At 40.2% G+C, this 22062-nt stretch overlaps 2 protein-coding genes across 3 annotated transcripts; one reads left to right on the top strand and one right to left on the bottom strand.

Annotated features, from left to right (window-relative positions):
• Positions 1 to 10099, bottom strand: necap1 (NECAP endocytosis associated 1). Its single transcript, XM_032507646.1, has 8 exons — positions 9893 to 10099; positions 8800 to 8900; positions 7988 to 8092; positions 7764 to 7845; positions 6703 to 6811; positions 6045 to 6171; positions 5624 to 5717; positions 1 to 4227 (listed from the first exon to the last, which is right to left on the bottom strand). Exons 1-8 carry the CDS (start codon positions 9985 to 9987, stop codon positions 4173 to 4175), a joined length of 768 nt encoding a protein of 255 aa, XP_032363537.1. The 5' UTR covers positions 9988 to 10099; the 3' UTR covers positions 1 to 4172.
• A 143-nt stretch (positions 10100 to 10242) lies between these two features.
• LOC116676734 (epsin-1) lies at positions 10243 to 20515 on the top strand. 2 transcript variants are annotated; one of them, XM_032507641.1, is made up of 11 exons: positions 10371 to 10468; positions 11050 to 11177; positions 11308 to 11424; positions 12279 to 12434; positions 13318 to 13446; positions 13768 to 13888; positions 14001 to 14176; positions 14536 to 16039; positions 16869 to 17015; positions 17858 to 18019; positions 18536 to 20515. In XM_032507641.1, the coding sequence occupies exons 3-11, from the start codon at positions 11356 to 11358 to the stop codon at positions 19081 to 19083; spliced, it is 3012 nt and encodes a 1003-aa protein (XP_032363532.1). In that variant the 5' UTR covers positions 10371 to 10468; positions 11050 to 11177; positions 11308 to 11355; the 3' UTR covers positions 19084 to 20515. The 2 variants fall into 2 exon arrangements, with proteins under 2 accessions (XP_032363531.1, XP_032363532.1); XM_032507640.1 differs by lacking the exon at positions 11050 to 11177 and having other exon boundaries at positions 10243 to 10468; positions 11315 to 11424.
• The last annotated feature ends 1547 nt before the right edge of the window (positions 20516 to 22062 follow it).

The raw sequence follows: 22062 nt of genomic DNA, 5'->3' as shown, positions 1-22062 counted from the left end.
TCCTTTGAAAGGATTTATTGCCTCTTTCAATAAATTGGTCATGAATGAAACATGTTAGTCCAGTGATTTTACAGCCAGAGGGGAATGAGTGAGAAATGGGAGACGTTTTTTTGTTATATTTCAGCCAGCAATACAAGCAATGCAAACACAACATACCATCTCAATCAGCCCCGTATCTTAATGCTAATTTAATTTCAGTTCATGCGATTTAATCACAACAAACTAACATTTATATTAATATAACAAAATAATTTCATAGTCGAGAAGTGTTTGACAATTCATATGTCAAAGTCCTGTAAACACTGTCTGAATTCACATTCAACCATAAGCCTGTTCAGCACAAATTAACATATCATTTGCTGCCATTAAGACATTCATCACATGAAGCAAGACATTCATTTTGTTTTCCCCGCCACCAGTCCTGAGACTGGTGTGTTCAAACCTCCAACAGTGGACGTGTGTTCAGAAAAAGAACGTTGTTAATTTGACTTTACAGTGTGAAATGGGGCATAACTGCATCAGGTCCTTCAGGTGAAGTCACTCAGTATTAAATAGAAAATAAAATAAAAGGAATAGTTGGAAAACATAAACAAACCAGATACATTTTAATTAGTGAGACTTTTTTTGTTCCTTTTGAACAGAGCCATGCTAACTCTCCCCCCTCCACCCCTCCCCATTTCCAGTCTTCATGCTAAGCTATCAGCTACGTTACCCAGCTGGCTTCAGCTTCATATTAAATGCACAGACATGAGAGTGATATCGATCATTTCATTGAACTTTCAGCAAGAAAGCGATTAAGAGCATTTCCCAAAATGTTAAATAGGATTGGGCATCGAGAACCGATTCATGCTTGGGATTGTTTAAAAAAACAAAAAAAAACATGATTCTTTATTGGAATCGTTTGGATGATTTAATTTCAAATCCGATCATTGGTTCCATCTTTAACATGTGTTAAGTTATGGTTGCCGTAGCAGCCAGGGGCTTGTGTTGCAGCCAATGGAGCACAGTAAGCAGCGCTCCAGTGTGGCTTTATTTCATATTGAAGAAGCCCTGTACAAAAAAAACTTTTACTCTTATTTGCCAAATAAGCATGTGACTCGTATCAACTCCAACCTCAAATAATCAGAATCAAAAGGAAGAATCAGAATTGTTAAAATCCAAACGATGCCCAACCCTAATGTCAAATTACTTACAATATTTTTACTTCCTGTTCTGTTTATAAAGATATATTCTTACTTCTATTTCACATTCAGCACTGAAGGAATGAACATGGCAGTTTCTTCTGTTTCAACTACAGCTCCCTATAACTAGTTGCCATTACAAAAGCCTCACTGTCATTTCACAAACATGAAAAGCAAATACACAGACTGCATGTGCATTTCTGTAGCGATCACACTCCACTTCCACTGTAACGCTCAAAACAGGTTTTCATTTAAACAGAGGAGCGGTTGTTAGAGAAAAGGAGCATTTCATCTGGGAGGGGCAGTTAAATGTAAATCTGGTGGACATTAACAGTTTACTATATGTTACGATATGCATGTTCTATTGGTAGTATTGGGCCTTAAGGAAATGAACATAGTTCGAGGCCAAATAACTTTCTGATAACTAGTCTGACATTCCCACTCCCGTTTTACCTCGTTTATTCAATTCATCTGGATTTTGTAAATAGCCATGTTAATTGGGATGAGGTGAGAAAAAAAAAAGCAAGAAAGCCTCTAAGTATTTAAGTAGTTTTCATTTGCTGCCAGTAGACGAACACCCATCGCCAGATATGTTCCATTCTTGGCTTATGTATTTATTAAAATAAATGCAGCAAAAGTATGTAAACTGTAAATAATTGACACAAATGAATATATGTCTGGATCTGGCTACTGATTTCAGTGTTACAAATAAAATAAGCCACCCAGTAGTAAACACAGATGTTATTTCACATTGTAAACATAAATTTATAGATTTAATACGGCAGACAGGAATGGTTTTTCTACACCTACAGTATGTCATCTCACTGTAAGTGAGCTCTGTGATTCTATGAACACACTAAATACTGTGCAATGGATAATTCCTGGAGTCTGCGGCCATGAATACCGGTCAAAGGGAAAGGTTTTCAGATTCATTCATGGAAATAATCATGGCTTACACTTTACTTGAAGGTATCTACATGAGAGTGACATGACACTGTAATGAACGAGTCTTAAAAAATTATTAACAAGTCATAAACATTTTACAAAACACTTGTTTTAGGAAGTGTCATTTGGTTTTGTCATGGCAAGTTCTGGTTAGGGTTCATGTGTTATGACAGTGTCATGACACTTATGTAGATACCTTCAAGTAAAGTGTTACCGGATTGGAAAATTTAATCTTTTTTTGTTTTGTTTTTGTTTTACAAAAGGCTTCCCAGTTAAACAAATACTATTTTAATTTTTAAATCTGAAATAGTTCACAGATCATGTTCTAATCTAACAAACTGTATATTATTTTATAACCATAATCCAAAGTTTCATTTAAATCTATGTGTGCATGAAGTGTGAAATACTTCTTTTTTGATGTGTGTGTGTGTGTGTGTGTCTTTGTGTTCTTAAGTTTGCCCTTTTCTCTTTGCCTTTGATATTTTGTTGAGGTACAGTGTTACTTGCAGCTAATTGAATTAATGTCCATCGGTGGGTATTCTGTGTTGAAATGGCGCAAATAATCTTTAACACATGTCAAATAGCTTTCTAATACATGCCTCTTGTGTTGTTATTTCACATAACAAAGGATATAGAAGTATAAAAAAATAGGCTACGTCAAATTATTTCAAAAGGGACATACATGAGGGGGTCCCTGCTATGTTATCTATCCTGAATCGTGGGTCCTTGGCTGAAAAACAACTGAGGAACTCTGTCACGATTTCAAATGAATGCAGAGGCAACCCTCTGCTTGGACCAATTTCCCTTTCATATCCCATAAAGCAAAACTAATCTGAACATTTCAAAGTTGCACCCTTAAATCCACTTGCATTACTATAGAATGAAACCACGCTTTAGATAGACAGTCGTATTAAATACATACATTTTCGGACGCGTGGGCGAGGCAGCACCGCTCCCTGAATCAGTGGGGGGATGGGGACGAGTCCTTTAATCCCCTGATTGGTCTAAACATCCAAGTATTATGTGTCTTCAACTGTTCTTTCAGGACTTAACACTTATTTTAAATAAGTTAGACAGACTGATCCTGTCATTTCTAAATAATTTCAAGAAAAAAAAAAAAGGATGAAATCACAGTTTCATTAGAAAAGAAAACTGTCTTACAGTTAAAAGTAGCCTTCGCTTAAAAAAAAGGTGCTCTAAGCGATGTCACGTGTTTTAGGCTACAACATTTTTTGTCACATACAGAAAATATCTCACTATCGGCGAGCTGCCTGTCCCCAGAACACACTGTAAAAAAAAAACAAAAAAAAAAAACACATGTTCTCCATAGACAGCCCAGGCTCCACAAACACCAACAAAAACAAACTGTGTCAACCTGCTCCACCGAACAAAGTCTCCCAGCATTCCAGCCAATAACAGACAAGAAGGATTGGGGGTGGTGGTTTGGGGGGGGGGGGGGGGGGGGGGGTTAGTTCGTGGAAGCACGGGAGTGAGGAAGAGGGGCGAGATGAGGAGGCGGGAGGGGCGAGCAAGCAAGCCTTGCTTTGTTTGAAAATACTTTGAACGTCAACGAGTAACGTCAGCCAACATCGCCCAGAGCACCTTTAAGCGGAGCTCTGCAGCTCAGTACTCACAGCCGGTTGCTGAGGTGCAGCACTCTGCAGAGCCTGCAGAGGGAGCCGCTGCACTGGGAAAAACATTCCTGATCACAAGATAAAGCACTGCTCAGACAGCCATCGGCCTGGGAGGTGACACAGACAAGACAGGACGTCACACATAGCCCTTAAATATTTTTGGAAATGGCTCATATCATTGAATGGCTTTAAACAGATTAGTGCTTCATTCCCTGTCAAGAAAATTTGAAAAGACTCTGATTCTTCCTGAATGAAAGGATGTCGCGAGTTGCTTTTACAGCTCTGTGAAGTTTCACGTCTCTGCTTTGGGATCAGTGTGCGGGAGTTACTCTCAGTGGGATGCACAGGAAGCTACAGACACAGATGCAGGTGAGATGGGGGAATCACAAGTGACGGGACAGCCGGCGACGACTCAAAACTGGATCCAGTTTCCGGAGTCCTGTGGTTGGGATTGTTGTGGAACGGAGCTGGAAACACACAAACTGATGTTGGGTTTTATCTTTGTATTCTGATAACGTATCACTTATTAAAAAGGACAATACCAACGTTTTGTATGCTATGACCGCTTTTTTTTTTTTTTTTTTTACAAATAAAAAAAAACATACTAAACTAAATGAACTAAAAATATGTCATATCAAACTCAAATGTGTATAATATGCACAAAATGTACACATCACCCAGCAAACACGTTTACATTCCTTTCCAAAAGTATATGTACACTCATTTGTTTGACATGTTGCTGCTCCCAGACTAGGGAACAGTTTACCGCTCACTGTCACATCTTTTTACAATAATGAGTATTACTAATGTAACTATTGACAGATTAGTTTTGCCCGTTAGTTATTTACCCATTTTATTTTTATTTAACTATTTTGAAAGAACTTTTTTTTGGTGTGGAAAAAAAATTTAAGTGGCCTGCACTGATATACTGAACACCAGAGCTTACCACCCAACCTCAGTGTTGGACCCAGTGGTTGATTCATAGATTAATGGCGTTTTTCCATTGCATGGTACCTGGTCGACTCGCCTCTACTCGCCTTTGATTTTCCATTATGAAAAAGTCCCTGGTACCTACCAACAGGTACTTTTTTTTTTTTTTTTTTTTTTTTTTTTAGTATCACCTCCGTCGAGGTTCCAAACCAGCTGAGGCGATACCAAAGGTGACGTGAAAACCTGCAGACTGCTGATTGGTCGGAGAGAATCGTCACTTATCACTGCCTCATCATTGCTAGCGACATCATTGCTAGGTGTCCTGCCCAACCCAGTCATTTTTAAATAAAAATTAAAAATCATTTGAATAGTTTAGCCAGCTGTGGTTTTTTTTGCTCTCTCCAGTTTCTTTTGAAACAAAAATTGTGTTCTGGCTGTGGCAAACAGACACATGCCAAGAATCAAAAACAACACACATCTGACGGTCTGTGTGTGTGTGTGTGTGTGTGTGTATATACACCCCGGTACTAAATCTGCAGTGGAAAATGAATGGCGGAGCATCGTAGCCAAACCGAGCTGGTACTAGCAGTGGGTAAGCGCCATATGTAAAGCCAAAACATCTGGATCACCTCCTGGTGGCTGGCTGCAGTATAGGTTCGTTCAAGTGTTCATTTGACTACTGGGCAGACTCTGGTTTCAAAATGACAAGATGACATTTCTGGGATGTCTTGGCTTCACTTTTGTAAAGTGGGAGGAAGGGGGGATGTGTTGTCCATCTTTATATACAGTCTAAGGTTGGACCTCACTAATGCTCTTGTGGCTGAATGGGAAGAAATCCCTCAGTAAAGTCTTTGAGTCATTTATACTGTATGTAATGTTATGTCCACATACTTTTGGCACACAGGGTATTTTACAAAAAAAGAAGTTGTCTACCTTGCCGGAGCGGAGAAGTCTCCCCAAAGATCTGAACTAGCGTTTGACTGAACCACGGTGTTAGAGTTACTACTGTCCAGCTCCAACAGGCAGTCTGACGGAGATACAGGGAGAAACACAGAGCTCATTAAAACGCAGATTAAAAACTGACACACATTTCACTTCATTTTCTGCAGCCTGAAGCTCTAAAAAGTAAGACTCATTTAACAAGCGACCAATTTCCACAGCGATTAAGAAAATAGGTCACTCCTGGTGGTTAAAGCTGCACAAAGACGCAATGTGAAAATACAGCTGTACCCCACACACTGCCAAGAGGTTAAGTTGCTCAATCACCCAAATTAAAAGTGCACGTTTACTGACAAACGCTACTACTGACGCACAGCACAAGTGCATCTTTAGTACGACTAAGGGGGTCATCTACCTGTTTCTATGTTGTGATTGGACGAGACTGAAGAAGGAGGAGGGGCTATCTTTCCTCCAGGTGGTGGTGGGAGCAGTCCAAACCCACCTGAGCCTTGTGGGCGGGGCTTATCCCTCTTTTTACCTTGCTAGAGACAGAGAAAAGAAAAATGACTCACATTCAGAAGTATGAGTTTAAACCAGCAGTTTTGTTACAACATTTAGATTAATTGTTTTTTTGGTTGTTTTTTTTAAAACACAAACTTTTTATTTCCTTGGGTTTAATCATGAGTTTTTGTTTCCCTACTGCAAAACCAAATTGCCTTTTGAGGACAAATTAATTAAGTGATTGATGGAGCGTTGACTGTAGAACAGCAAGAAAACGTCAATTTTTAAGAGCCCTGAGGTACGACATTATGACTTGATAGATGTGTGAATTACAGACCTAAATGCATTGCCATTCACACTTGAGCTCTATTTTCTGTTTTATAGGCAGCATGAACGTATTTATAAAAAGCCTATTAAATGAATGTGTCATTTTGGATTCATTTGATTACTTGCAGTCTAATTCCTTATTGAACCACGGACCAGAAGACCATTACTTTCTCCACTCAATGGTTTAAATTTTATTTAAAATGTTTTAAAAATGTAGTAAAAGCTGGACGTTTTGAGGTTCTTACCCCTATGTTGAGTGTGATGGTTTGTCCCTCTTTAAAGCCCAAGTCCAGTTTTGGTCCTGAATCCCCGAGCTGGGCGCTTTTACTGAATTCAGTGTCCTGTTTCACCCATCTGCGGGGAGGCAGAGAGACAAACAAAACATCTCAGCACATATACCCATATAAACAACACATCTCAGCAGTTTCCAGGAAAACTACAGCACGCAGCTTTCCACAATTACAGTACTGCATATCTCAAAGACAGCCTCCTGTTCTGGCATGGACTGCTTATGCTGCAGATCGTTGTGGGACAGAGGGAGACATTAACACGGTCAGTACTTTGGATGGACAACCAATAATAGCCTGTATGTGAAATGTGACATTTTCAGCCCTGCATTCATTGGCAGGTGTCAAAAGTTTCATATCATTCATTCATTACTCAAGTAGAAATATAAATACTAGGGTTTAAAAAGACTTCTTTAGAAGTTGAAGTATCAACTAAAGCTTGTCATATATGCTTTTTCAAATTAGACGGCAAGTTTTAGAAATAATCTCTTGGTACTTGGGTGCGCAGAGCTTTCAGTGCATTTGAAGAGGAGTTGTTTTTACATCCAATCGTTTCGAGAACTTCTTCCAGGTACGGCCAGGGATGTGCAGTACAAGGGTTGGCTGGTCTTGTTAATACTTCTCATCCAACCACAACCAAATTCACTCTATCCGGATGGTGCGATTTATCTGGATACGTTTTTTTAGTTGTTGTTTTTTTAACGATGACAAGCCGGAATAAAAACAAGCCGAACTGAAATAGGAGTAACGAGGCTATTTCTAAAATGGAAGGAGTAGAACGTACGGATAATTGTGTGAAAATGTAAGGAGTAGTCCGCTGTAAAATAATTACTCCAGTAAAGTGTAGATACCCAAAATGTCTACTTAAGTAAGGTAACAAAGTATTTGAACACAACTGTTCATTGACTGTGAATGTTCAAGCTTGTAACCAAGCGCCAAGTTCTTAAAAGTGACGTTACATTGATTTCAAGAAGACAGTAACCATCATTTTACACTGATACCACTGGGTCACTGCTTACTTGAAATGGTCCTGCAAAGCCACGTTGAAATCAAACGCGTCCCCTCGGTCCCCGAAGCCAACTCCTATGAAAGCACTGCGACCTGCGGACAAGACGCGATGTTACAGTAACTGACATGCAAAAACGCAAACATAAAGTTCTTCTAAACCAAATCCTTAGAGGGAAATTTATCACCATCAAACAGGCTAGATCCATAGTCATTTTCACAACATGCACATCCTCACCGTTGTCATCCTGTATCCGCAGGACAAAGTACCGGCTGGAGTCGCTGACCGTTTCCAGTGCAGCACCGGGATACTCCCTCAGTGGTGCCTGGGCAAACAGCTCCCCTGCAGGACATGAGGGGAAACGACAAGAGACACATGCTAAATAGTGAACCATCTATTCATTTATCCATCTATCCATTTTCTATACTGTTTATCCTGGTTAGATGCTGCATTCATGTGGTGTCGGAATAATCGGAAAGATAAATTACTGAGTGGGAATTCCTTAAGTTGGAAAACAACAACAACAACGCGGGAAGTTGGCGAACATTTTGGTACGCGACTTGCCGGGTTGATGTCATATCACGCAGAACCATGGCAGACGAAAGTAAATGTTGGATTTGAGATTTAGAAACAACTCACGTATTCCATATTCATCTTTTGCTCACATGTCATTTTTATAGTTTGGAATTAGGTTGTAAACATTAGTTGCTTACCACGTAGAGTGACCTAGACTAGTTACAAAAATCTGCCTACTCGTGGCTTCTCTATTACTTATAAAATTATTTAGATGGAGTCTAATTGCCAAAGACTCATTTAAATCTTGTGCATCATGTGATGAATAAACCCATTTGCTCCCGTCAACGAAGTCTCTCCTGATTGAAATGAGACCATCCGACATGGATTTCCCATGAATGCACCAGCAGTCCCTGAGGGCTGGACAGGTAGCCAGCATACCACAGGACTTCTGATGATTTGTACCGTGTAAGTCATGTACAGTTACTAATGCTTAAATGTGAATGAGCTGAGTACAGTACACAATGAGGTCTTACCTGAGGTCTTGTCCTCCAGTTTGATGTATGCCACTTGGCCCTTGGCGGTGACCCTCATTCGACCAGACCAGTCTGGAGTATCCAGCTTCCAGTCCGCTGCCCTGTACACAAACAGGGTATCAGCATACAATTGTCCTCATTAAATGTATACAGTGCTGCTGCTAATAAGTTTAGGAACCCATGCTAAAGTTGATTTAAATGAGGAATACATGAGACATCTTTTGGAAATTGATCTTAATGCCTTAATTCAAAAGAATTAGGAAAAATCCAACCTTTAAAAGGATCGAAAAGAGATTGGCATGGGGTACTTTCCATAAAAATCATCTCTCAGTGTGAATCAAACCAGCTATTAGTCTAACTGAAATAAAACCATGCAAATCTCAGTATGGTGAAGAGTACGTAATGATGTGAGGCTATTTTAATTCCAAAAGGTCAAGGGAACTTTATCAGAACATACATAAACATATTACAAAGGCAATAAACAGTAAAGCAAAGTACTGTCACAAACAAGGACACATAATATAAATATTACAAGAATATGTGAGGTTGCTGGTGGTCATTTGGCTGTATGTAATGTGACTGTTTGGTATTATCTCCCTGCACGCCCACCCAGAAAGTGTTACTGTCTCAAATGTGCTTGCATATCGAGCATAAAGTTCAAATCTATATTAACGAACTCGAGCCAAATTCGCAGAAAAAACTTGAACAGCGGTTTTTCCACAAATCAATAGTGTCCCTGTGTAAAGGGGGACATCCAAGTTGTCATCAAAGAGTGGGATTGTCCTGGCACATCGCCAGCATCGACCCGGCGAAATGAGAAATAGCCCCGTCACATCTGTGACAGCTCTACCGGTCTGAACAACAAAGCGGCAAAGAACCAGCCACGATTCAAACCGTGACCATATTTACAACTAGAAACACATTTCATTTCATCTCCGCTCTTCATAAATTACAGCATAAAGCCCCTATTCATGATGTGGAAGCATGTTGTGGCAGCGAGCGGTGAAAGTGAAATGTCCGCAGCGAGCGACACCAAAACACCGTTAAACCATAGATTTACAGCGCCGTAGACGCCCGGAGGTTATTTCTTTACCTGTATGCGCGGTTAGAAGCTCGCGGTGGGATGCGATAAACGTTGACATCGGGTTTCATGCACAGGATCGACTCGTACTCGCCCTCGGCCGCCATCTTGACTCAACTGTTATTGATGTGGGAGTTGTGGTTGTGACTCATTTATTCGGTTCTGGGGGGGTCGTATGTGTGTGTGAGTGTGTGTGCGTGTGTGTGTGTGTGTGTCTGTGTGTGTGTGTGTGTGTGTGTGTGTGTATGTGTGTGTTTGTATGTTTTTAAATTTTAATTAAATATTTAATAGAACGTTAAATAGGCCTATGTGAAAGCCAGTCTATGGTTGAAATGCCTCACAAATAGCACTTTACGCTCGTGAAACTGCTGAACATTTTTATTTTATAGTAAAATTCGAATTTCCGCAATTTTAAAAAAAAAAATTCAGGTCAAAAGATGCAGAGCAGGTTAACAAAATTGTGTATTTTACTGAGAAAAAATAATAACAAATATCGTGAGGGGGCGTGGACTTGCAGGTGCTGAAAACTGCGGAAGCGGAAGCCGTCGTAGCGTCGTATCCTCGAAGATTCCTGAAGAACTACTCAGGGTTAGTCTTTTTATTTTTGCTGCAAATATTTATAATTAATGTACAAAAGGACGCGCGGCCAGTTGGTGAGGTATTGAACTCAAAGCAGTGGCAGTTTCTCGAAATAAGACCCTTCATTTTTATCGCTGCAGTCTAATATTTAAGCTCAATTCAGCTGGCTTGACAACATCGTATGACCGTTAGCCATATTGACGGCAGCTGTCCGTCCTCAGTCGCTCTCCGAGGTCCTGAAAACACGAAGTGTGAATCCTCACTTGCAAGCACGTCGACTCACAGTTAATAGGGCTTAGACTGCTCACCCATGTGCACTATAAAGGAGGTTTTAGCTCATATTTTCTCACACCAGGATGCTGGAAGCTAACTAGCTTGTAGCTTAGCCACATTGCTAGCTAACTTCGATGAGGATCTGTGTTTGTGGCAGTGATTATGATGAACTGTCACGAGCTGTCACATACAGCGGGTGTAACCACTCCTTTAGTGTAGCTTCGCAGTCACACATTCATAAAGGAAAGCTTGCCGTTGTCACTCAGTGCCAACCCATTCGTCAGCTTGTATTTATGTTGACTGGTTCCTCCCTGCAGCTGTAGGATCTGGTTTCGGACAGCCTGAGACAGTCAATGCAGTCAGGGGGAAGACAGAGCAGCAGGATGTACGCTCACTAGACCAGCACTCAAGCAACATAAAATACATCTTTGACACACAGACTTTAAAGTGTATGTGTGTTTGTGTGTGTGTTTTTTTTTTTATTTGATTGTGTGTCAGAATATCTCTATGTTTGTGTGCTGTTCTCTGTGCTGCTGACTCTGTATGCACGCAATGTTGTTCACAAGTTTATTTCTGAACCAGATCCCGGTGGTTTGATTCCCCACCTCCCCCCCCCAGACACCATGACGTCCTCTATGCTCCGCAGACAGCTGAAGAACCTGGTCCAGAACTACTCCGAGGCTGAGGTCAAGGTAAAATAAACTGGATTCAAGGGCATGGAAAAACTAAGTGAACTGCCTTATTTTCGGTTATAAATGAGCTACATTTTCCCTACAGCAGGAAAAACATTTTTCTCATTTTGTTCTTTAGTTCTAGTCCAAGATGCAATTTTAGAACGTTTTTGCTTTATTTGATAAGAGAAAGTTAAAGAGCCGAGAGAGATAGGGATGACATGTTTTAAACTTAAGCTCCTAGCACCAGAGGGCAGTTGTTAATATCCATTTTAGATGTATTGTGCATCATTTTATGCTCTTATTCAACATTATATGTGATATTTAATACAGCTCTGGGGTTTTAAACCATTTGTTGTCTTTACAATATGAGTTTGAAAGGATGTACCTACCCAAGGGACAGTTGAGTTAAAGAGGTCCAAAGTCAATAGAGCAAGCCATTAATTTAAAGTATGTACAGCAGTAAACCCATACAGTTCTCTTTCAGTCACAGTGAGCCATTATCTTGAATCCTGACCGTCTTAAATAACCTAAACGATTTTTATAATCAGGAACATATGGGAATATGTTTCTGGCGAATATGCTGATCTGATGAAACATTATCTGTAATAGCCTGGCCGAACAGATTATTTATCATTTTGTTAAAATGAGATGACTGCAAGGATGGGTTGCTACACCGTAAGCGGTCCCACAATTTGTAATTTTGAGCCTTTATTGTTACAAGCTTGTATCTGACCTTTGGGATGGTCGCAACCTTACACTTTTGAAATTTCTTGCTTTATTTAATTTTTAATTTATACTTATTTGTGCTCCTTATTGAGCCCCTTTGGGGAAATTACAATTTACACTGTGTTATTGCTTTGCTTCTTTTGTAGGTGAGAGAGGCGACGTCTAATGACCCGTGGGGCCCATCCAGCACTCAGATGGCAGACCTGTCTGATCTGACCTACAATGTGGTGGCCTGCAACGAGATCATGACAATGCTCTGGAAGCGCCTTAAAGACGACAAGAACTGGAGACACATTCACAAGGTAATAACAAGGCACAATAAATGTATTATGTACCAAGACTGAAGTTAAAAAGCCATTTATGCAGTCAATATTAAAGCTGTTAGGTCAACCTTAATTTCACTGTATTTATAGAAACAGGACATTTTAAAATACAGCCATTATTTGTAAATGCTGATGGGTCTGTAGCACCAGGCCCCTGTGTGGTCTCTCAGATGGATGTTTTATCACATATATTTAATTCAGGCAGATAAGGTCACACAAAGAATCATCATTAGCTTTCTTTTTTAAAAACAATAGCCATGACCAACATGATCAACATTTCCCTTTGAACTACAAGACAAAATAAGAATTTACTCGCAAAACATAATGTGCAAAATAATCAGTCTTCTCGATCACTATGTTTTTATGATCTTTAGGAGCCAAAATCATAATCACAATTAAAATTAGATTAACTTCATAGCCCTACTACATGGACAGGGATACCCATAGTTTAAAAGATTCAAATCTTAACCTTGCATTGTTGTTGTTTTAACAGTTCTACCTCAACTAAAATGCATTGCCATTAAGTGAAAGCACTCTCTATTCCATTACATTCAATGATATGATTTATTTATCTGATCTGTAATAAGAACATAAACTGCAGCACATATGTGCCTTTGTATTTTCACATCAGCTACACTAGTGTCGACAACTAGCATTGCATTTTTTTTAAAGCTTTTGCATATTGTTTATCATTTCCTACCAAATCTGTGATTTTACACAGATTTTAGTTTGTGTGTTGTTTTATCCTTTGTTATCCTTCCACACCTATATGGAAGCTGTTGCAATCAGCTTATTTACATTCAGTGATATTCATTTTTGTTACATGTTTGTTTATTGTCATGCTTTTTTTTGTAAATCCCAGTCCCTGACACTGCTGGAGTACCTGTTAAAGACCGGGGACGATCGTGTGCTCCTGAAAATGAAAGACAACATCTACATCGTCAAAGCCCTCACAGAGTATCGCTTTGTAGAAAAAGATGGCAAAGATCAGGTGACTCTTTAAGTATCTATTTAAAGGTTGCATGCAATGCATTAAGGTTATCCATTATTGGTACTGTAATATTCATATCATCATACACCTTTTAACCCCTAGACTAAGTTTACACTTAAAGAATGAAAACAGATTGAGATTCAAGTTTGGTGTCTCAAACAAATGTAAGACTCCCTTTGTTTCAAAAGCTTTCCAGAATAACCATGTTTGTCACTTTTAAGCTTAGACTTGTACCATTTGGGGTTTTTTTAAGCCTTAGATATAATTCTGCACAAAGTCCCATAGTCAAATCAAAGTCTAATCTAAGCATATCTGTTCCAGGGTGGAAATGTGAGAGAGAAGGCCAAAGTTGTCCTTGTTCTTATGGAGGATGATGAGAAACTAAAGGAGGAGAGAGACTTTGCCCTCAAGACCAGAGAGAAGACTTCCAAAGGTTCTGCTGGTGAGCCCTTCTGCTAAATGCCCATTGTTTGAACTGTTTTAGTATAATTCTCTTTACTTGTCTGTCTCTCACACAAATCTCATTCAGTCTGTTTTCCACCCCTTCTAACCAGCCTCATCCACGGATGCCGTCACGGATCCTAACTACAAGCCAGTCTACGTTCCCGGGACCTCAGGGCTTCCATCCTTAGACAACATACCCTCAGTGGCTGACTTGGCTGCTTCCTTCGCTGCCCGCAAAGAGGAGCGTCTTAAACAGGAAGCGGAGAAGAAAGACGCAGAGAGGAGGGTAAGTAAAATAGCAAATACAGTACAGTGGTCAGCTTTTAGCAAGGGAACACAACAGTCTGAACACAGTGTAATATAATGCATTCGAGAACAACACCACAAACCATAGCCTCAACAGTTATATTAACAGCCCTTTGACAAAGTACCTACAAACTCAACACTCTACACAAAGTTGAAGGAAAAAGTTTCAGTCAAAATATGGAGCATTCGAAATGAGATTACGGAGTTGTTGGCAAACTAATTCTAAATGTCACAAATCAGTTTGATCAGTACAACAGTACATGTTTAGTTACACCGCTAATGATGCCCTTAATAAGTCTTTATGTTAACCTCTCTTATATTGCAATTGTAATATCCTAGGCTAAAATGAGTGAAGAGGAGCTGAAATGGGAGGATGCCGGGAAAGGCAATGACGCAAAAGGGGGTGCCTGGGGAGGTGAAAAAGCAGAGAAGAAGGAGGAGGAGGAGGTGAAAGAACCTAAAGAGGCCACAGATCCATGGGGCACATCAGCAAAACCTGACACAAAGGCTAGCACTGATCCTTGGGGTGCTCCAGCTAAAACTGAGGAAGATCCATTTTCAGCAGCAAAAACGGTTGAAAATTCATTTGCTGCTCCAAAGAATGAAGAAGATCCTTTTGCAGCCCCAAAAGATGACCCGTTCAACACCCCAAAAGATAGTTCAGACCCCTTTAATGCACCCAAAGACAAGGAGGATCCATTTGCTGCACCACAAGATAAACCAGATCCCTTCAATTCGTCTAACAATGATCCCTTCAACGCCCCAAAGGATGATCCGTTCAACGCCCCAAAGGATGATCCGTTCAACGCCCCAAAGGATGATCCGTTCAACGCCCCAAAGGATGATCCCTTCAACGCCGCAAAGGATGATCCCTTCAACGCCGCAAAGGATGATCCCTTCAACGCCGCAAAGGATGATCCCTTCAATGCCGCAAAGGATGATCCCTTCAAGGCCCCAAAGGAAGATCCCTTCAAGGCCCCAAAGGAAGATCCCTTTAACGCCCCAAAGGAAGATCCCTTTAAAGCCCCAAAGGAAGATCCCTTCAACGCCCCAAAGGAAGATCCCTTCAACGCCCCAAAGGAAGATCCCTTCAACGCCCCAAAGGATGATCCCTTCAACGCCCCAAAGGATGATCCATTTAATGCGCCAAAGAGTGACAAATGTAATGCTCCAAAAGAGGATCCTTTTAACACCCTAAATGATGATCCTTTTAATGCTCCAAAGCGCGATCCTTTTAATGCCCCAAATGATGACCCATTCAGTACCCCAAGAGATGATCCATTCACTGCACCAGCTTCAACACCCACTAAGGAAGACCCATTTTCAGCCCCAGCCTCGTCTAAAGATGACCCCTTTATTGCTTCCACAACACCACCTAAACCTGAACCTTTCTCTACACCCATTAAACCTTCCCAAGACGACCCTTTTACTGATGCAACAACACCCCCCAAAGAGGATCCTTTTGCTGCACCATCCAAACCTACAAAAGACGACCATTTTACTGCAGCAACAACACCACCCAAAGACGACCCTTTTACTGCAGCAACAACACCACCCAAAGAGGACCCATTCACAGTGCCATCCAGTCCACCAGAAGGTGATGCCTCGGATCCCTTCAATGCCCCTCCGGTGACCTCGCCCCAAGGCAGTGCAGATTTGTGGGGAGCCCCTGCTAGTTCTCCACCCGCCATCGGGTCAGATCCCTGGGGGCCACCATCTGCTCCAAAGGAAACAAAGAGCGGAGATCCCTGGGGGGATGGAACGAACCTCTCCTCACCCATTGATCATTCTGATGCATTTGGAGATTCATCCAACCTGGACAATGACCCATGGGGATCCCCAGGTAAGAAACTAACACTTTGCATTTTCTCCCAGTTTTTCCCTCCATATCCCATTGCCTTCTTTAGCTTTATCAGGTATCATCACAACTTGATCAATTGATAACAAAATGGTCATATATTGTGTACAAAGCAACCACTCTGTCACCAGAATCATCTATCACTGAACTCTTTACTGAGCGGATTGACTGGCTTTACAAAGTGTAATGATTGAATGCCAGAGAGCAGCGTCAAAGCAAGGAGCACTCACTCTCACTGACACAAAAACGACAGCTCAACATAAAGAATCTGAAACGACTGAGAGAATACGACGTATGACTCAAATATTTATTTTCAGGTAGTAGCCCTCCCGTTAAGTATTATTCAAAACAGCTGTGTTTAACACTTTATTGGTGAAATAGCAAGGACCCTGAGTAAGCCTTTAAAGAGCACCAGAAGCAGACATCTGCTATCTGTAAATGTTCAACATGACATCATAAATTTGTTTAAACATACACTCCGACTTTCTTAAGCCAAGTGGCATGTTACCTGTTACCTGCATTTTGAGCTGTCCGCTTGTATGTCTACGCTGAATACAGCAGATGTTAACATACACGCCACTTGGCATGTTATCGCAAGAAGGTTATGATCTCCCCCCGTATACTAGTACTTATATTACATGGTGAAGGCTGTGTGAAATGGTTTAAAACTCTTTTGAAAATCTAATAAGTGAACGTAATGTTTAGTGTTTTATCACTACACTATATAATAAAGCCCTTATACTGAAGAATATGTCTCATCTGTATAGTATTGGTCTGTCCTGTTTGAGTTTTTTTGCTTTATTTCCCTGTTTAGCTGCAGCTCTAGTTAGCACAGGTGATGCGTGGGGTTCACCTGCTCCACCCTTAGACTCCTCCCCATCCAGTGACCCCTTTGGAGATGGTGCCTCTAAAAAGAGTGATCCTTGGGGTGCTCCAAGTAACGCATCTAGCAATGACACAGGTACATTTCACTTTACACTCTGTCTGAATGCTTATTTCTGTGATCCATCCATTATTGACGAGAGTAAAACCTCATTGCCTCTTTTTTATATTCAGCAATAAAATGCTCCGCTCTGATTAAATCATCTAAATCTTCTGCTTAGTCTGCCAAAATGTACGCTTGTTCTGAATCAATAGAAGTCTCTGCCAGCTTGCTTGGTGAACGGCTGAGAACAATGACTCTAAAACTTAACTGTTTGTGTGCCTGCATCTGTGCTGGTTTATGTGTGAAATATAAATGCTTTTCTTTCATACACTTAACCCTTGTGTTGTCTTCTCGTCGACCATGAATGTTTTCCGTTGACATTTGTCACGTTTATCAATGTGTTGTTGTTTTTTTAGTCATGGTCCTTAAACCTAATTTATATATAATAACTTTTTTTTTTTAATTTAAAAAAGAATTAGAATTATTTTGATTAATAGTTAAGATCTTAGGATGTTGAGTGAATTACAGACTGGTCAGAGTTTAGTCAGGATACTGTTTTGAAACCAAATGATATCAAATTGAATAAAACACCCACAATTCAATTGAAGTAATCTTTAAATTAAGTATATTTTACCCACAAAGAATGTTGAATGGGTCAAATTTGAACCAACGACCACACAAGGGTTAATGGTCATTTGCATGTGTGACCGTTTTCTTCCATTTTCTCCATTTCACCCCCATCTTCCCATCAGTCAGCAGTTGGCTAACAATCCTAATCAATTAAACTTCTCTTCCGTTTTGCTCTCTCTTCCTCCCTGACCTGTCCCCAAAAGAAAACACCTTTTAGAGTAGAATTGGACCTTTTTATTGTATTGCAGGAAAGCAAACGGCGCAGGAAGAGAAGTTTCATAAAAAGACTGCGTCGTTTCTGGGCTCTGCGGGGGCGTCGCTTGTTGACCTGGATGATCTATTTTCTTCTAACCCCAAACCCAAACAGCGCCCCCTCGCCAACAAGCTCGTTGCCCAGACTCAAGCCATCGGTAAGGACAGAAAAAATGCTCTACTCTGCGTGACCAATACCATTTATGAAAAAGTGAGAAGCTTCATGTGGATTTATTTGTGGTGCGCTTGATTCAAACGGATGCATGGTCAACTTCAATGACTGGAAAATCACTGAAATATTATAAATCAGCAGTTCCTTGGTGAAATGTTTGCCACTACGTTTCAGCTGTAGTCCAGAGAGAAAGACTGTGAGAATGACAGAGAAAGTATGAGTGACAAATTAATATTTATCAATAGGTTTGTATGGAAAAGTGTATTGTGATTATGTGTTTTGCCCCATGGCTGTAAAGTGTATAGATGTTGTTGTGTGTGTGTGTGTGAGTATTAGTGACCTATTGAAGTTCAGTATAGAGACTAGTGTATGTTAGCCAGCAGACATTTTAACTCTTTCCACCCTTCTCTACTTTGGTGAATTTTCTCTTTGCTGGAATACTTGTACATCCCTCCCTCCTTCCCCTCATCCCTCCATCTTCCTATTCCTCCTAATTTCCCAGGCGCTTTCAAAGCCAGGGGCATGGCATCTGGCCCTGTGGTCAGATCAGGGACTGTTGCAGGGGGGTTCCTTCCTGAAACATCATACAGCAGTCATTTTGGTTCCACCCTTGCTCCCTCCTTCGGTGCACCTTCTCCCTCTTCTGGAGCTGCTAATCCTTCCAGTGAAACTCCCCTATTTCAGCTACCGTCTCACACCATGAGCTCAAATATGGCTCAGGTGGCTCCTCCGTTCACAGGAACAGGAATGGTACAATCCGTTTCTGTGGGAGGGAGTCCACAAATGGGCCTTAACGTGAACCCCCCCTTTGGAGGAGTGGAAATGGTGCATTCTGGACTCCCGGTGGGGAATCCTTTGGCAGACCCCCTGTCATTGGGAACAGGAATGGGTCAGTCCAGTTTCTATGGAGGATATCGCCAAGCAGGAGTGGCTCAATTGGGAGGATCCACTCCACTGGGCGGCGGGGGAGTCCCCTTCCAGCCACAGTTTCTCTCAGGCAGCGGGTCGGGTGAGAACTTGAACAAAAATAACAATCCATTCCTGTTCTGATACCTTGCCCTGTATTCCTTCCTGTTAGATGCATGCATTATATAAAGGGATCACACTGGGTAGTTTGACATGTTTTAGCCTTTTAAATGTATATGTTGTAAACATTTTCCATCGCAAACATAGCATGGGTTGAAATTGCTTTATTACGTACCTCCAGGCAGCCATTGGTTCTCAGTTACCCTCATCTTAATTTTCCGTCAACCTTGCAATAGATAATTAAAATTGATTTCAGTTTTGTAGGCAGGGACTTTTAAAAGATCTCGTATTGAAAGGCACGTGAAAAAGATGGTGGGAATTTGGCCATTTCTCGGGTTAAAAAGGTTGCTTTTCAGCAGCCGTCTCTCAAAGCTCAGATGTCCTGAATGCATCAAGAAAGAAGACCAAATAAGGAGACAACAGTTCAGTCGTAAGAGTGCCTGCTCCTAACTGATTCAGCTTATAATAATAACATTAAATTGACAAATGTGGTGGGCTGAAATCAATGACCTCCTGGAAGGTAGGAAACAGTATAAACCCTTTTATGGTAATCTTTTGGAAAATGAGCAGTAGTTACATGTATATAACTTGTCAGGCTAAAACATGCAAAACAACTTGAAAGATCCTTTAATTGAACTCCTCCCCTTCTGATCTACACATGTCCAATCAATATAATAGCCATGGTTTAAATGTATGCAATACAACACAATGCACACAAATCTATTGGCAAGGCCAGCAGTCGTATTCTTTTTCATGCACAAGTCTGAGAAACGATCTGAATGACTCTGAAGAATTAGTGTAGATGTGAGTGTTGAGCTGTAAAACATTGACAGAACTGATCCAGGAAAGACGTCACTGTGGGTTATCAGTAATTGTGTGTGTGTTTGCACAAGGCAGAGTGTGTGTGCATGCGTGTGTGTGTTTGTTCTATACTGTATATTGTGCTGATGTAAATACTAGAAGTAATCACAGATAAACCTTGAAATATGCTGTATATTAGAGTGTTACAATCATGAGTAACTATTTATGGATCTATTTATTGATTTATTGCTTGATTATTTATTGATGCAGCAATCCAACAAAGTTCAGGTTAACTTTCATTACAGTGTCACTATCACGCGGGTTGACCTGACAGTATTTATTACAAGGGATTTCAAGCATGATCGGCTTCAATCTGATACGGCTGTTCAAGAACTGCACTATCAATCAACTCTGTAACCAATGGTGGCTTTCTCTTCCCGGTTTTAGATTTGTAGTCGTTCAGGATTTGTTGTGTTATTGAACATGTCTTCTCTGTATGTCTAGGCATTATACGTGAGTGAGTGAGTGAGTGAGTGAGTGTGTGTGTGTGTTTGTGTGTGTGGACATATTTCAACACACACCTTAATTGCTGTATGTAGTTCTACAAACAGCTGCTTCCTTGTGTCTGGAAATACATTTTTGACATGTTTTGACTGAAAAAGTAGCAGGAATAATCATAGTTTATGAGATGTGAAGGCAGAAATGACTTCTAAGAGGTCACTCAGTTTTGAAATGTTAGCGGTCTTTGCGTTTCCTGAGCCTGTATGTGTCTTTCATGTATTTTTGGACTTCTTTAAATGTAAAATTTGGTGGAAAACTTGACTGAAAGACAGTTTAGCGTCGAGGAGTTAAAGTTAGTAGAGAAAGATGAGGATGGGCAACAAGTCCATAACACTATTATTATTATTTCTCAAATTTAATTTTGTATCAAATTTATTTATTTTGCTGTGTATTCAAATTTAAAACTGTCTTGTAAACTGTGACGGTATACAGTACATTTGAGAAATAAAATGACACAATAAGTGACGCAATTAGTGTTCTTTATTTATTTATTGAGGCATTTATGTCTACATATTGTATTTTCTGTAGCATACTTTCTCAAATCTCCATTTTAAACTGAATTTCTTATTTTTTGGGGGGGATTTCTTTGAGCTCAACTTTGTCTTTACACCCATAAAAACTGGCCTACTCTCACCACAAGAGGGCAGTAAATACTTATATACAGACTTAACATTCTAGACCAGTGGTTCCCAAACTTTTTCAGCTCAAGACCCAAAAGAGAAATTTGGGGGGACTCCCCAGGACTCAAATTTACAAAAATACACCATGAATCATTGTAACATCTACATTTTTAAACTGTGGACAAAAGACGGAACAAACCATGAATTTATATGCATATGAAGTATATTTATTCCATTATAAAAGTAAACAAAAACAGAAAAGGTCTCTTTTCTCCTTTCTGTGTCTCACCCCTTTCTCAACTCATTTTCTTATCCCCTCCCATCATCCCTCAGTACCGACACCAACATTCTTTTTAAATAATGCTGACTTGAATTTAATGAGATGTGTGTGGCTGGTTGGAGATATCAACCAGCTGATCAATTCTTGGTTCGGTGTTTGAAAATGCCCCATTCTGAGGTCATGCTGAGCATTTAGTCTGCTTCTGTATTTGTTTTTCAGGTATGCTAGAGTCGAAAAGCCAGAGATTGATATGCATTTTACTCTGCCAATTGGCGACCCAATAAAAACGGGTCTGCGACCCATTTTGGGTCCCGACCCTAAGTTTGGGAAACATTGTTCTAGACAATGAAACATTTCATATACAGCCAGTTGATGCCATTTGCCAAATGTCATTTGCATATCACTTCCTTAATATACAGTATAAATAAACAATGCAGCAGTTCTAAAGAAGATCCTGCTGAAGAAATTTCTTTTGCTTTAAGTGCTTTAAAAATAAATGACTAAAGTGATTAATTCACTACCTTCAGCACACACACTGAGAATGGAGTTATGGAGACATTTTGTATATTTACACCTAAAAGATTGTACTTACACTGAACAAAATTATATAAGCGACAATTTTTTCATGAGATGAACTCAAAGATCTAAGACTTTTTTTCTTTCTACACAAAAGGCTTATTTCTCTCAAATATTGTTCACAAATCTGTCTAAATCTGTGTTAATGAGCACTTCTCCTTTGCC

Source organism: Etheostoma spectabile, unplaced genomic scaffold (genome assembly GCF_008692095.1).
Source record: "Etheostoma spectabile isolate EspeVRDwgs_2016 unplaced genomic scaffold, UIUC_Espe_1.0 scaffold00003701, whole genome shotgun sequence".
Taxonomy (NCBI): domain Eukaryota; kingdom Metazoa; phylum Chordata; class Actinopteri; order Perciformes; family Percidae; genus Etheostoma; species Etheostoma spectabile.
This window is presented reverse-complemented; position numbering and strand designations above follow the sequence as displayed.